Source organism: Enhydra lutris, unplaced genomic scaffold (genome assembly GCF_002288905.1).
Source record: "Enhydra lutris kenyoni isolate GAN:26980312 unplaced genomic scaffold, ASM228890v2 scaffoldscaffold41, whole genome shotgun sequence".
NCBI lineage: Eukaryota > Metazoa > Chordata > Mammalia > Carnivora > Mustelidae > Enhydra > Enhydra lutris.
This window is the reverse complement of record NW_019154125.1, coordinates 13,300,636-13,317,493: the sequence shown is the minus strand read 5'-3', so window position 1 is coordinate 13,317,493 and position 16,858 is coordinate 13,300,636. Positions and strand designations below refer to the sequence as shown.

At 36.5% G+C, this 16,858-nt stretch overlaps 1 protein-coding gene across 4 annotated transcripts in view; it reads right to left on the bottom strand.

The window, feature by feature from the left end:
* Positions 1 to 16,858, bottom strand: part of LOC111155388 (RB1 inducible coiled-coil 1) — a 92,897-nt gene that overhangs the window by 31,808 nt on the left and 44,231 nt on the right. For all 4 annotated transcript variants that reach the window (XM_022515537.1, XM_022515539.1, XM_022515538.1 and 1 more), the window contains exons 9-15: positions 15,012 to 15,196; positions 14,660 to 14,846; positions 14,493 to 14,574; positions 14,171 to 14,232; positions 12,703 to 12,806; positions 12,073 to 12,199; positions 10,084 to 11,984 (exon numbers count right to left, since the gene is read on the bottom strand). In XM_022515537.1, the coding sequence (XP_022371245.1) occupies positions 10,084 to 11,984; positions 12,073 to 12,199; positions 12,703 to 12,806; positions 14,171 to 14,232; positions 14,493 to 14,574; positions 14,660 to 14,846; positions 15,012 to 15,196 (2,648 nt within the window). The remainder of the gene's footprint in view (positions 1 to 10,083; positions 11,985 to 12,072; positions 12,200 to 12,702; positions 12,807 to 14,170; positions 14,233 to 14,492; positions 14,575 to 14,659; positions 14,847 to 15,011; positions 15,197 to 16,858) is intronic.

Sequence of the window (16,858 nt, the reverse complement as noted above, 5' to 3'; positions counted from 1 at the left end):
AAAAAAAAAAAAAAAAAAAAAAAAAAAAAAAAAAAAAAAAAAACCCGCAACAGAACAAATCAATGAAACTAGAAGCTGGTTTTTTGAAGAATTAATAAGATTGATAAACCCCTGGCCTTACTTATCAAAAAGAAAAGACAAAGGACCCAAATAAATAAAATCATGAATGAAAGAGGAGAGAGCACAACCAACACCAAAGAAATACAAACAATTATAAGAACATATTATGAGCAACTATACACCAGCAAATTTGACAATATGGAAGAAATGGATGCACCAGTTAGGAGACTGAAGCAGTCATCAAAAATCTCCCAACAAACAAGAGCCCAGGGCCAGACGGCTTCCCAGGGGAATTCTACCAAACATTTAAAGAAGAATTAATTCCTATTCTCCTGAAACTGTTCCAAAACATCGAAATGGAAGGAAAACTTCCAAACTCATTTTATGAGGCCAGCATTACCTTGATCCCAAAACCAGACAAAGACCCCATCAAAAAAGAGAATTACAGGCCAATATCCTTGATGAACACAGAGGCGAAAATTCTCACCAAAATACTAGCCAATAGGGTCCAACAGTACATTAAAGGGTTATTCAATCAATGTGATACAATACATTAATAAAAGAATAGGAACCATATGATACTCCCAATAGATGATGAAAAAGCATTTGAGAAAGCACAGCATCCCTTCCTGATCAAAACTCTTCAAAGTGTAGGGAAAGAGGGCACATACCTCAATATTATCAAAGCCATCTATGAAAAACCCACCACAAATATCATTCTCAATGGAGAAAAACTGAGAGCTTTTCTGCTAAGGTCAGGAACACGGCAGGGATATCCATTATCACCACTGCTATTGTACTAGAAGTCCTAGCCTCAGCAATCAGACAACAAAAAGAAATTAAAGGCATCCAAATCGGCAAAGAAGTCAAACTAGCACTCTTTGCAGATGATATGATACTATACGTGGAAAACCCAAAAGACTCCACTCCAAATCTGCTAGAACTTGTACAGGAATTCAGTAAAGTCTCAGGATATAAAATCAATGCACAGAAATCAGTTGCATTTCTTTACACCACCACCAAGACAGATGGAAGAGAAATTAAGGAGTGGATCCCATTTACAACTGCACCCAAAACCATGAGACACCTAGGAATAAACCTAACCAAAGAGACAAAGACTCTGTACTCAGAAAACTATAAAGTACTCATGAAAGAAGTTGAGGAAGACACAAAGAAATGGAAAAATGTTCCATGCTCATGGATTTGAAGAACAAATATTGTGAAAATGTCTATGCTACCTAAAGCAATCTACACATTTAATGCAATCCCTGTCAAAATCCCATCCATTTTTTTCAAAGAAATGGAACAAATAATCCTAAAATTTATATGGAATCAGAAAAGACCTCGAATAGCCAAAGGAATATTGAAAAAGAAAGCCAAAGTTGGTGGCATCACAATTCCGGACTTCAAGCTCTATTACAAAGCTGTCATCATCAAGACAGCATGGTACTGGCACAAAAACAGACACATAGATCAATGGAACAGAACAGAGAGCCCAGAAATAGACCCTCCACTCTATGGTCAACTCATCTTTGATAAAGCAGGAAAGAATGTCCAATGGAAAAAAGACAGTCTCTTCAACAAATGGTGTTGGGAAAACTGGACAGCCACATACAGAAAAATGAAACTGGACCATTTTCTTACACCACACACGAAAACAGACTCAAAATGGATGGACCTCAATGTGAAAAAGGAATCCATCAAAATCCCTGAGAACACAGGCAGCAACCTCTTCGACCTCAGCCGCAGCAATTTCTTCCTAGGAACATCACCAAAGGCAAGGGAAGCAAGGGCAAAAATGAACTATTGGGACTTCGTCAAGATCAAAAGCTTCTGTGCTGCAAAATAAACAGTTAACAAAACCAAAGGACAACTGACAGAATGGAAGAAGATATTTGCAAACAACATATCAGGTAAAGGGCTAGTATCCAAAATCCAGAAAGAACTTATCAAACTCAACACCTAAAGAACAATCCAATCAAGAAATGGGCAGAGGGGGCACCTGGGTGGCTCAGTGGGTTGGAGCCTCTGCCTTCGGCTCGGGTCATGATCCCAGGGTCCTCGGATCAAGCCCCGCATCGGGCTCTCTGCTCAGCAGGGAGCCTGCTTCCTCCTCTCTCTCTGCCTGCCTCTCTGCCTACTTGTGATCTCTGTCAAATAAATAAATAAAATCTTTAAAAAAAAAAAAAGAAAAGAAATGGGCAGAGGACATGAACAGACGAATTTCCACAAAGAAGACATCCAGACGGCCAACAGACACAAGAAAACGTGCTCCGCATCACTTGGCATTAGGGAAATACAAATCAAAACCACAATGAGATACCACCTCACACCAGTCAGAATGGCTATAATTAACAAGTCAGGAAATGACAGATGCTGGCGAGGATGCGGAGAAAGGGGAACCCTCCTACACCATTGGTGGGAATGCAAGCTGGTGCAACCACTCTGGAAAACAGCATGGAGCTTCCTCAAAAAGTTGAAAATAGAGCTACCCTATGACCCAGCAATTGCACTACTGGGTATGTACCCTAAAGATACAAAAGTAGTGATCTGAAGGGGCACGCGCACCCGAATGTTTATAGCAGCAATATCCACAATAGCCAAACTATGGAAAGAACCTAGATGTCCATCAACAGATGAATTGATAAGGAAGAGGTGGTATATATATACAATGGAATACTATGCAGCCATCAAAAGAAATGAAATCTTGCCATTTGCGATGACGTGGATGGAACTAGAGGGTATTCTGCTTAATGAAATAAGTCAAGTGGAGAAAGGCAACTATCATATGATCTCCCTGATATGAGGAAGGGGAGATGCAATGTGGGGGGCTTAGGGGGTAGGAAAAGAATAAATGAAACAAGATGGGATCGGGAGGCAGACAAACCATAAGAGACTCTTAAACTCACAAAACAAAGTGAGGGGTGCCGTGGGGAGAGGGGTAGGGAGAGGGTGGTGGGGTTACGGACATTGGGGAAGGTATGTGCTATGGTGAGTGCTGTGAAACGTGTAAACCTGGCAATTCACAGACCTGTACCCCTGGGGTTAATAAGACATTATATGTTAATAAAAAAATTAAAAATTTAATTAAAAAAGAAATAATCGTTTATTGGACTTTGACTTAGTATCAAGGAAATGTCCACAAGTATCTGAAAGTTATTCAAATATTCCTCTTTTCCAATTACATGTAAGTAAGAGGGAAATACAAAATGATAGAAGTTGGCGAGAGGGAGACAAAGCGTAACAGATTCTTCACCTCAAGAAACAAACTGAGGGTTACTGGAGTGTAGAGGGGTGGGGAGGATGGGGTGGCTGGGTGATGGACATCAGGGAGGGTATGTGTTGTGGTGAGTGCAGTGTACTGTGTAAGACTGATGAATTACAGACCTGTGCCCCTGAAACAAATAATACATTATATGTTGATTTAAAAAAAAGCTTTTCTGTAGTACTCTGCAGGACAGGGATAGCAGAGGGAGAGAAAAATCACTGAAATTCAATAAATTTATAATGAGAATACAGAATTCTGGAGTGGTAGAGGCCCATTAGTGGCACTTAACCAGAGATATGATGCAGTACTATTACAAGCAGCAGAGCCAGAGCAGCAATCAGGTCTGACCTAGAAAAATCTTTGGCACTGGCTGTCCACAGGGCCATAACAGAGGGATGACAAAGGATTATTAAAACTTTTTTAAAATCTTTTTAAAAAACTCTTCACCACCCCTCACCTAACCCCAACATCTGACTCAGTCATCAACTACAATGCCAAAGTTTTATAATGCTGTCTCCATAGTCTTTAGCATAGGGACCTGTGTCCACTTCTCAGGCTTAGTGTATATTCTGGTAAAGTAGTTAACCAACGTTTGGGGGACAAATGAATACTGGCTCTGAGGGGGTTCTGATGCCACTGTGGTCCATCAGGAGATTACTGATAGCCAAGTAATAAATGGGGTTTGGGTCCAATGGGTCCTTTATCATGGACAAATGATAAAATACATCTTTACATCCAGAATCCAGTGGGATATACATAAAAGTTATTGTTGGAGACTCCTTGTTGGTTCCCTTACTCATGGAACTAAGGAACTATTATGATAAAAAAAAGCCAAGTAAAATCTCTAAAACAGTCTCTCATTTCATATGATGTAAGGGCAATTTTTATAATGTTCTTATTCAACTTAACTATGTGTCCTATTGAAAATATACAACAATAAGCAATGGATCCTCATAAATTTAATCAGGTAGTGACTCCAAGGAAACTTATTTCACATATGACCCCTCTGCTGGAGTAAATCAACAAGGCCATTACTGCCTGACATGGAGCTAGTGACTTAGTGATTTCTTCCCTCTTCATAATACATACTAGAGGCTGACAAACTTTTTCTAAAGGGAAAAAGTAAACATTTTAGTGAGATCATCTGTCATACCTACTCAACTCTTCCAAAAGCAACCACAGGTAATAAATAGGTAAAGGAATAGGCATCTGTGTATATTCCAATAGAGCTGTATTTACAAAAACAAGTGATAAGCTGGATTCCCATAGGGCAGTTTGCAACCTCTAGTACAGACCACAAGCAGCAGTTAGATTTTACCTACAACAACAGCAACACACTTCCAATGTCTTATCTCTGGATTATACCAGTTCTCTAGTTCTCTGTTAAAATCTAGTATTCAACACACACAAACAGATAATCATGTCAAAAAATGGGCAGAAGACATGAACAGATACTTCTCCAATGAAGACATACAAATGGCTAACAGACACATGAAAAAATGTTCATCATCACTGGCCATCAGGGATATTCAAATCAAAACCACCTTATACCAGTTAGAATGGCCAAAATTAACAAGACCATAAACAAAATGTGTTGGAGAGGATGTGGAGAAAAGGGAACCCTTGTGCACTGCTGGTGGGAATGCAAGTTAGTGCAGCCACTTTGGAAAACAGTGTGGAGATTCCTTAAGAAAGTAAAAATAGAGCTTCCTATGACCCTGCAATTGCATTACTGGGTATTTACCCCAAAGATACAGATGTAGTGAAAAGAAGGACCATCTGTACCCTAATGTTCATAGCAGCAATGGCCAGTCTCCAAACGGTGGAAAGAACCAAGATACCCTTCAACGGACAAATGGTAAGGGAGATGTGGTCCATATATACTATGGAGTATTATGCCTCCTTCAGAAAGGATGAATATGCAACTTTTCTATCAACATGGACGGAACTGGAAGAGATTATGCTGAGTGAAATAAATCAAACAGAGACAGAGAGTCAATTATGGTTTCACTTATTTGTGGAGCATAAGGAATAACACAGAGGACATGGGGAGCTGGAGAGGAGAAGGGAGTTGGGGGAAATTGGGGGGGGTAGACAAATCATGAGAGACTGTGGACTCTGAAAAATAATCTGAGGGTTTTGGAGGGGGGAGGAGGTTGGGTGAGCCTGGTTGGGGGTATTATGGAGGGCACATATTGCATGGAGCACTGGGTGTGGTGCATAAACAACGAATTCCAGAACACTGAAAAGAAATTAAAAAAATAAATAAAAATTAAGAAAAATCTAGTTGGCAGGGATACTGGTCTTCATGCTATTCCTCAAAATATCAATACTAATCTGAGAGGAGGCGGGGAAAGGGGGGGAAAAGGTATCATATTAATCCAATACATTTACGGCATTTATGCTCCTTAGGCCGAGTAATTAGGAAGTAGCAACTACCTCAGCTACCAGGTGACGACAAAGGAGTGCCAGAGGATGAGCAATAATGACCATGAAAATTCAGGAGCTTGTCAGTACAGTGAAATTTCTAAGTATTCAGTGGTCCAATCATATGAGATGTCCCCTCTAAGGTGAAGGGACTAGCTACATTGTAGGTGATCATCTCTGAATTTTGGAGGCAAAATGTACAGTACAACTGGGTGTGCTGCTCTGACTCATTAATGAAATAATTCCCTATTCCATGTAAGGTCCAGGGCAACATGCAAGTTGCTTTGCCCTTTGATGCACATCTCCCAGAAGATGCTTGAAGTGTCTATAGCGGAAATTAATAACGTATAGAACTTCTGACAAGTCATATAGGAGAATCACAGTTGAGACCCTTAGAATTTTGAAGTGCATAACTATTTTTCTTTTTTTTTTTTTTTTAAGATTTTATTAATTATTTGACAGAGAGATCACAAGTAGGCAGAGAGGCAGGCAGAGAGAAAGAGGGGGAAGCAGGCTACCTGCCGAGCAGAGAACCTGATGTGGGGCTTGATCCCAGGACCCTGAGATCATGACCTGAGCCAAAGGCAGAGGCTTAACCCACTGAGCCACCCAGGTGCCCCCATAACTATTTTTCTGTTGTAAAGTAGCTTGCCTCTGGGTCCACAGAGATTGAAAGACTGACCATGGTCTCCCAAGGTACTGTGTCCTGAGCTACCCATCATAAGGTAATGCTGTCTAGGTCATGAAACCATAAAGTTGGGTATACACTGCAATGTACCATCACAAGTTAGATGTGGCATACATGAGATCCAACAAAATATGGCACAAGTATGGCACAAACAGATCAAGAGGTTTCAGGTTCCCAAGGGGCCTTCTCCTGCTACACTGCCTCCTTTCTCTCCATCACAATTCTGACATTGACTGAGTGAAAAAAAAAACTGGCAGGCTTGGTTTCATCATGATTCTGTAAAATATACTGACACTATTCAAAAGTACAGTTGAGGTATTAGAGCCCCACTGAGAAGTGGTTCTAAAGAACAGTAGCGAAGGGGAATCTTCCCACTGGCAATATGTTAAGCAATGTACCTAAAGTTACTAAAGAGGACAAATGGTCAGGGGCAAAGATTTGCAGTGATTCATGGAGACTGGCCAGCCTTTGGGTGGATAGTGAGAGACTTTAAAGAAACTAGATTGAAATCTGGTGGGAAGATTTCTGGAAAAGAAATAAGGACGAGCCTCTTGAAATGTGCAGGGTATGTAAGTATGAGGATATGTAAGTTCTCTGAATATATTATGTCTGACTGTGAGAAACCTCTTAATAATCAGATGGGCAACCTGAACATTCTGGAGTATCAATCAGTCCTATTCAAAAGGCTGACGAACAACTGTCCGTACAGGCAGGAAGTGAGGTTACATATAGGCTCAGCAATATGGACTTCTATGTATTTAGTAACTAGCAGTGAGCCCCCTGATATTGTAGTGCTCCTCTGGGAGACCAGCCAGCTACTTGGTGGCATACTGATTACACTGGACTGCTTCTATCAAAGAGAACAGTAATCTATCTTCACAATAACAGTCTATTATACTCCATATAGAATTACTTTCCATGCCCACAGTACTTCTGCAAAAAATTACCATTCCTGAACATACAAAAAGGCTTATTCACTGCTATGATACTCTACTAGAATTGCTTCTAAACTTGGAATTTCACTGTACAGTGAAACATATGTAGCTATAGCCTCATGCCCATGGAAATCACTTATCTTACCACAAATGCCAATTATTAAACAGCTGGTTTGATAAAACTGTGGATCAAAACATTAAAAACTCATTACAGTACCAGATGGGTTCCCTGCCCAGTGTAGAGCCCAATGCAGGGCTTGAACTCATGATCCTGAGATCAAGACCTGAGCTGAGATCAAGAGTTAGACCTTAACCAAATGAGCCACTCAGGCACCCTGTCATTTTGAATGGCTAGAGCAGAGAATGCAGAACATATCCTGAATCAGATTATTACTATGTGAAACTAATTCTCCCACAGTTAGAATATATAGGTTGGAGAACCAACGATAAAAACTGGAGTAACACATGTTAAACTAACTAGAATTTAAATAAAGATTTAATACAAGAAAAAAAATTGGAATAACTATTATTCCAATGAGCCAACAGCAAAAATTTTGCTTCTCATCCCTACAACTTTGGATTGTGCCAGTCTGGTTTCCCCAAGAATTCCTTTACCAGGAGATACCACCAGGGTCCCACTCACTGGAAGCTTAAGCTACCGTAGGGATACCTACGGCTCATTACAGCACTGAATCAACACAAAAAGAAGGAAGCTGCAGTTGTATATTGATATTTAACTTAATTATCAATGAGAAACAGTTGTTCCTAAACAGTAAGGCAGAGGAATATGCCTGGAAGTCAGAAGCTTTTCTAGGGTATCTCTTGGCACTTCCATGTCCACTGATAAACAGTCAAATGAGAAACTACGGCGACTGTATTACAGGAGGAATCATTATTGGCAGTCTCTTCTGGTCAAGTAAAATCAGCTGAGGTAATGTCTAAGGTAAAAAAATAGAAGGAAGCTGTAAATACCTACTAGGGTTATGAGACTAGTTATAGAAATAAAGACTACCACAATTAGGTCTACACATAAGGATGAATTTCTTTTTTTATCCTTATACCTTCTCTTGGTATCTCAATATGTAGTTAAGTATTGTGACAATTATAATTAAACCTGTATTTCAGTATTTAGCCTACAGAATATGAAACAGAGACTGTGTCTGTACAGAAAGAAAAATGAACAGAGTTCTAGGATGGCTGCAATGACACAAGTTATTTGGAAGAATAACTCCTTTGGAAGAGGGTGAGACTATCTGAGGAGATATGAAAGACATAAGCTGAATCATGTCCAACAGAAACATGACATTTTAAGTGTCTTTATTTGGAAGTTCAATATGTGTAAATGAAAAAAAGAAGGACCCTTGGGTTGGAAATGGGGTATATACAGTACCGGACTGTCATCATCCATCCATCACTCTCATCCCTCTTTTAGAATCTCATCTGTACTGTACTGCAGAAATGTGTATTTCCCAGAATCCCCTTCTAACTGCAAGTTTGCCAGTAAAAAGAATATGTACAAGACTGGAGAGCAGGAAAGCATGGTGCACCCTGATGAAATTTCACAGGAGCTTCCTGTCAAGTAATTGAGAACTACCCTTTTGTGTTGCAGACTGAGCCACATTACTGGGGCTCTGAAGAGATTCTTGGTTGCTACAGCAATTTTCCAGTGAGCCATGAATAACTCTCAGCTTTGGTGGGTACTTCAGCATCTATTTTCCTGATATTTCACCCAGAGCTTTCCTGATTTTCAGCAGTCATTCCCTTGATCTTAGCTCCCCCAGCTCTCTAAACATTTGTGCAGGCCCTAATTACTGTATTAAACCCTCCAATCTGCCCAGAATACATAAAGAGTTCTTGTTTTCAAAACAGAGTGGGAGGTTTAACTGAATGCCAGTATATGAAAAGTACACAGCAGAGTTTATCACAAGATGTTATAAAAGTGATGAGGCAAGAAATAGGTTAAAGGATATAAGGTATTCAAACCTACAAATATATTCACTGAGAAGAATTAATGACAGAACTAATTGATAATGATCTAGAAGTTAGTCATTAGGCCATAAAGCCTGTCAATGAAGTTTAAAGAGCAGAAATACTGATCAAAAGGTAGTAATATCAGACAGTCACAATATTAAAAATGCAAAACAAAACAAAACAAACAAAAAAAACCATCACTGTATAAAACTGGAATTTAAAGACATTATCTTTTGAACCACAGAGGAAATGACCAAAATTGTAATATCAAGGAAATAACAATGATGAAACATTTAGCCAATTTGGAATTTACTCATTAGTGAGCACTACTCAGATGAAACTGTTATCTTTCACATATATGCTATTTAAAAAGAATGGTAAAGAGTAATCTTCAACAGAAGAAATTAGGTAAAAACATCAATAAACCAAAAAAGGGAAATTAATGAATTAAAAAGAAAGAAGCCCAAAACATATGAAATTTTCAAAAAATAATTTCTCTGAAAATCCAAGATACTCAGCCATTTTTAAAAGCCACTAATGAGCTTATGCAGTCTATTATTTTTTAAATGTTTACAAGAAACAATGAATATAAAGTAAAAGATTGTAGTTTATAAAAATATCTCAATTACTATATTGGCCTACGATAAGGAAGTAAATCAAGGTACTGTGATTATATAAATAATTAAAATCTGAATCACCAATATTTTAATTTTAAATTTTAAAGCAATTCTTACCTCTTTGCTATTTGATTCTCAAGATGTTTAACTTTTTCTAGTAACTCTTTCTCAACAGCATCTCTCTCCAATTTAAACTCTTTTAGGGCAGTGTGAATAGCTTCTTCTTTTTCACAATTAAGCTTCTGAATTAACAGTTCTCTGTCTTGTTCCTGGCTCATGACAAGTTTCTCTTTGTCTTTCTCAAGTTTCTGAATAATGGCTTCATACTTCTCTTCCTGTTGGGTGAGTTTTTCATCTTTTTGTTTTTCAAGAGCACTCAATTCTGTGTCCAATTTACTCTGCAGTTCAGCTATTTCTCCTTTCAGGTTTTTTTCTATTTCAAATGCTTGGTGATTCAATGATGTTACTTTGTTTAATTCAGCTTTAAGCATATCAGATTCTTCTTCATGTCTACTAATTAACTCTGAAATGCACTGATCTTTTTCAATTGTCATTAAAGTTCTTAGCTCTGCCAAGCCCACCTGATAGTTTTCATTATTATCCTGAATCCTTTGGTTTAGTTTACTTATCTCTGTTCTCAAATTTTCTGTCTCTTGTTCAAGGAGAGATTTTAAGGTCTCCTTCTGCTGGGCTCTGCATTCTTCCAGCAAAATTTTTATTTCATCAGTTTCTGCTTCTTTCAATGCAAGTTCAACCTCTAACTTACATCTCATGTCAGACAAATCTGAAACCTTCAGTTTTAATTCCTGTAGCTGTTGTTCTTTCTCCTGGATAACTGTGGCATGAGACTCTTGTATCTGATCGATTCGTTGTTGATTTTCCTTTTTTAGTTTCTCCAAAGACACTTTATGGTCTGCCATAACTTTCTCAAACTCCTGAGTGTGCCTGACACGCAGAGCGTCCTCTAACTCCTTTAGATGACTTTGCTCTAAACACTGAAGTTCTGTCCGCAACAACTGCATCTTCTCATTATTTTCAACATGGAGTTTCTTTAAGTCTTCTAACACTATCTCTCGTGACTGTTTCAGTTCATTAATTTCACAATTTTGAGTGTGCATTATATTTTCCATCTCTAACAACTTCTGATCCTTTTCATTTTGCAAGCAGATAACAGCTTCTTTTTCATGTTTAACCAAAGCAAATTCATTATCTTTATTTTGTAAAACCTCCTCAAGGCATACCAAGTCTCCTTTAAGCTTTTTAATTTTGTTTTCATTTTCTTCACTTTCTTTCATTAGTGCATCAAGTTTGCATTCGTATTCACTTTTTAAAGACTGCAGCTCTTTTTGATGTTTTTCATTTAGTGTTATTTCCAGAGAATATTTTACTTTTTCAATAATGTTTCTTATTTCTAGTGCTGTACATTTTAAAGAATTTGAGAAGTCACACTGTTCTTTCTGTACAAATGTTCTGAAGTGGCAAAGGTCTTCCTTGATGGTTTGTATACTGAAGTGTGAGTCTTGGGCAACAACTCGACATTTTTCCAACTGGACATTTAGAGAAGCATGATCTCCTATATCCTCTTTACCACATACATTTGTATCCTGCATCCGTCTACTGTCTATCGCATTGATAACAGATGAATAAAGTGATTCCACCATCATTTCTGGACTCTGTGGATCACTTATAGGATTAGGAGATGACAAATTTTCTTCTATTACAAACTCATTTACAGCAGACATAAAATCTGATTCAGGGCTTTCTGCTAATGAATCTAAATCTAATGAAACTTGGTGAATAGTCTGTTCTATGTTCGGATGGGGGATAGTTTCAAAATCAAATGTATGTGCATCAATGCTATCTGGAGATAATTCTTCTAAGGGACATACTGCAGGACATAAGGGATCCTGAACAGTGAGTGGAGGAGGAGTTCTTGGTGAGGTAGTAGTTGCAATTCCTGTTGCACTTTCTATCCTTGGTGACGAAGCCGACTGTGGGGATGTCTGACTCATGGATGCCTGAAAAAGAGAGGAGATAGGCTTACAGAGCTGTAGCAACAAATATTTTACACTAATGAAACAAACCATTTGAAAGAACTTAATTTGCCTTTTGTTCACTCAATAGATCTGTAATGGTCTGTGACATTTCATCCAAACTTTGTGCTGCTTTTACCAAATTATGTAGAGCAAGTACATGCTGGTGTAGAGGTTCAAAGTCACAAAGTAAGGGGACCCTGAAACAGAAAGCAATATAATTAGATTTGTGATTCCACAATGAAAAGATGGGTGCCTACAACCAAATATTTCCATCTATGTAAAAAAAAAAAAAAAAAGGAAAAAGAAAAATTACAGTACCATCATCCCCTTTTAATCAACACCAGAAAATAGCTTAAGAGACCTAAGACATAATCACTGAAGTGATGAATCAGACATCTCCCACGCTATACACAAAGTGAGAATAATTACTAGAAAAAAATTAATTACATGTAAGGCACTAATTTCCTTTATCTTCATTTTCTGATCATTTGCATATTCCCTAGAAACTTCCTAAAGCAGCATATCAGTCTATCATAAAATATTTCTATATTATGGCATCTCCTGAGACTATCAGTGCTACTTTCCACAGCTCCAAAATAATTAAAGTATTTTAAATGATAACTAAAGTTAAAAATAATCGTTTCTCGGCCTTTTGGCTAAGATCAAGTGTACTAAAGTTAAAAATACTAATGATATTTACCTGAGGAGTGGCTGAACTTCTGAAGGACAAAATGATTGAAGAAACTGTAAATCTTTTAATGAAATATCTGGAAGTTCACAGTCAAACTTTCGAGGCTTCTGTGTCTGTACAAAAAAACAAAACAAAACAAAACCCAAAAAACATACAGTACAAATTTGTAAATTTTTACTATGATTAATTTCAATATTAAAACAAAGAAGCAAAAATGCTACAAATCATCTACTAACATTTAAGAAATAGGATAAAATAAAAATGAACTATTCAATGACCAACATGGTATACTATTTTTCTGAGTTGTAAATGACTGGGGATCATAGCTGTTGGTGATCCAACTGCTGTGGCTGTTCCTCCCTTTCTCGTCAGCTTTTAAAAAATGGGGTAGTATCCTGTCAACATCAAAGAAACCCATTTGTTTCACCAGCATATAGGTTGTTCCTAAATTTTTCTTTAACTTATAACAAGACCATGAAGATCTCTCTAGCCTTAGCCCTATGTCTATTCCTATCATTTATTAGGATGCCTTGGTGTTTTAATATGGTAAAAAGTTTTTTCCTATGTAACATGTCCTTCCTTGCCTTTCACTTCATCTTTCCATTATTTTCCAAAATAAAAAACTCTTAGTAAATTTCAGTTTCTTAAAAAAAATTACCTGGTAAGTCCTACCATTTCTTTATAATATTGCCAAGAAATATAACTTTTAAAGTAACTCTAATCATTTCAATCATTACCTAAGCAGATTTAGAGATGTCAAGATGCTCTTCATTAAATGGGGGTCCTAGATATAGGAGTGTGGGACACCCTATTATATCACTCATTTTTAGACATTAAAAGATTCATACATTTAAGGCCTAAAAATCCTGCAGTACAGAAACATGTTTAATAGCTAAGCAGTGCATCTGAAGAGAAAACAAACAAAAAGCCTACAGCATTTCCCAAACTTCTCTGACCCGTGGAATCATTTTTTCTCATGAAATAAAACGAATGGTCCCCAGTAATCCTGGTTTAAAAACACATTTATTTTTCAAGATTTCAGTGAAGGCCACCTGAAGAGTCACCCTATTCTGATTAGTAAACACAAGAATAAAATGAGGGTGGTGGTGGTGGTGAAGAGAATGAAAAGAGGAGAGGACAAAAGGAAAAGAAAGGACAGGGATGGGGAGAGAATGAGGGAAGGGAAAGATAAAGAGAATGAGAGGAGGGCAAAAGACAAAGACAAAATAATAAGACAATCTACTCCTCCCAAACAATATCTTAACAGTGTAATATGGCTTATCCTTCTGTGTTATGAAAACTCTTCATCAAAACCTATGAATATACTTTAATAAAGTTTCATGACAAATGGCTTTTAAAACCAAAAACATTTTTAGGTTGATAAAAAAAGATTCTATGTTTCTGAAAATATCTCTACTTCTGAAATAAGGTTTGAATACGTACAAAATTTAGTCATAGTTAGAAAATTAATACATACACAAAAGGACGGGGGCCAGGAGTCCAATCCCCTAAACAGACGATTTCTTAAAAAGGACTTCCCTGTGTAAAGAAATTAACAACATGATAATTTTATAACTTTGTATTTCAGAGGAAAAAAAATTTCTGGTTTTTGAAAAACAAATTAACAATTCTTCATATTTAAGTTTTAAGAATGGATTCAACTTTACAGACCTTAAAAAGAATATTTCTCCAAATTTCAATGGTAACTTAAATCACATAGAGGCTATATAATAACAGATTCATATTGACAAATAAAAACAGCATTTTTCATTAAAAATAAATTAGTAAAGAACACTTACTAAATAATTTCCCAAAGGATTCCCTTTTTGACTTTTCAGCTTCATATAATCGCTTTCCATCTTTGACTAAAGCACCAGCCCACTAAGAGAAGGAAAGCTTATGTTAATAATCATACACCAACTCATTAAGGCTCTTACACAATGAAAAGAGAATTCAACTTGCATACCTCCCTGTAGTGTTTTATGAACATTTTTCTCCTTACAACCTCAACAACAGCTATGCAGTACATCTGAGGAACTGTACTAAGAGCTTCAACAATTTTGACTCTTTCTAACAGTTCTATTACAAGGCGGAGCAAAGCTTGCAATTTCTCTCCATCTTGATCAGCATGAAGCATTACAAAGCAACACCACCTACAGAATGAAATTGAGACACAAAACTCTATAAAAATAATCTAATCCCAAGTTAATCAACCAATCAAGTATTTCAATATAACAATAAAAGTACTCCATTACTTGGCAGAAATTTTAAAAAATCCCTTTGAAACATCCAAAATTAGATGTAAGAGAATCACTTACTTCAGTCTGACATGTAGGTTATTTGCTAGTTCCTGTTTGGCAGTGGTACACTTCTGTTTAATATCCAACAGTTTTCTATGATTTTGCAACATAATCATCAACTGATTTGCGTGACTCAGGCACAAATCAGGTAAAACAGATGCATCCTTCAAGTTTTCAGCTCTCATCTGATTAGCTAAAAATCCCTTTGAAAGAAAATATTTTAAAGGACATTAACCTGGTTTCATGAAAGATATCAACATTCATTTAAGAGGAAAATCTTTGTTAAATATGAACTGTTCTACTTTTAAAGATTTTATTATCTACCATCCTGAATGTAGACATATTCATAAAAAAAGATTATTTTTAAGAACTCTGCTCATCTAGTTGTTTCATTTTCTAGCTAGGAAAAAAAAAAAACCCACTGGGAAGATAGATACATAATTTATCCAAGGACAGACACTCTTAATAGTTAAATTAGAACTAGAATTTATGCATCTAGACTCCTACTATACCATGGGTCAGTCAGATCATGTATTAAATAAAATATGGTCACTGATTTTAGCCATGAAATAACTGACCTAATCTAACCAATGATATTCAATAGCACTTTGTACCCTTCCCCAAATGAATAACAATCAATTTACTGTACTTTTTATTAAGAAGTCATTCCTCTCTCCAGTATTTCTGGACTATATTTTGTTCCACTATATATATATATCATTACTCATATTAGAATGACTTAAATGTGTAATTTTATAATACATTTTATTATTTGATAAGAAAAATAACTATTATATTTTTTCTTGGCTATCCTTACTCATTTATTTTCATAGGTGAACTTTGCATCATTCTGCTAAGCAGGGATTGTGTTTAGGCTCTAAATTAATTTAAAATAAGATAGTTGTGTGTATAAAACATAAAAAAAAAAAAAAAACCCAACAGCAAAAACTTAAAAAAGGTCCAAGACATCTTGTTAAGGTTATTACTAAGTGTTTTTATTGTACTTATAGGTTCTTTTTCCTACTGCTTACTGAACAGTTTTTGTATTACAGGAGTTTTATAATTTGCATGTCCATCTGACAGCCATACTTGCTACTGTAAATAATTATCTGTCTAGGAACTTAACAATATGGCTGACAATAGCATGTCTTCTAACTTTTTGGTAGTTCTCTCTGTTTCATGTCTTCCTAAATTTCAAAAAAAATTTAAATTTAAATGACATGTACTAAACTCAAAACCATTTAATATCTGAAAATAAAACAATTTCAATAGGAATTTTATATCTTATTTCCTTTTCAATATGCTATATGCTCCACTGTGGCTATATTTTTTTCTGAACTTAAAAATAACTTACTGCTTTTATCAATTGCATTAAAATCTTAATAGGTTTCCACTACTTTTTACTGATCCAAGAAAAACATATAATCCCCCAAATTAAATTCTAAAGCAATAATGAGGAATTTCTTGACACCAAAAGCACATACATGCCAAAGTTGCCAAAAGAAAAAATGTTTAGGGGCACCTGGGTAGCTCAGTGGTTTAAAGTCTCTGCCTTTGACTCAGGTCATGATCCCAAGGTCCTGGGATCTAGCCCTGCATCAGGCTCTCTGTTCAGTGGGGAGGCTGCTTCCTTCCTCTCTCTCTCTCTGCCTGCTCTCTCACTACTTGTGATCTCTGTCTGTCAAAAAAATAAAATAAAATCTAAAAAAAAAATAAGAAAAAACATTTAAATCTGCTTTCAATAAAATAATTTCTGTATTTGAAAAAAAAATAATTTCTGTATTTGTCAAACCATCCTTAGTGTAATATTTAGACTAAGTAGTAAAATACCTAAGAAGTACAAGCTTCTAAAAATAAGTCATCAG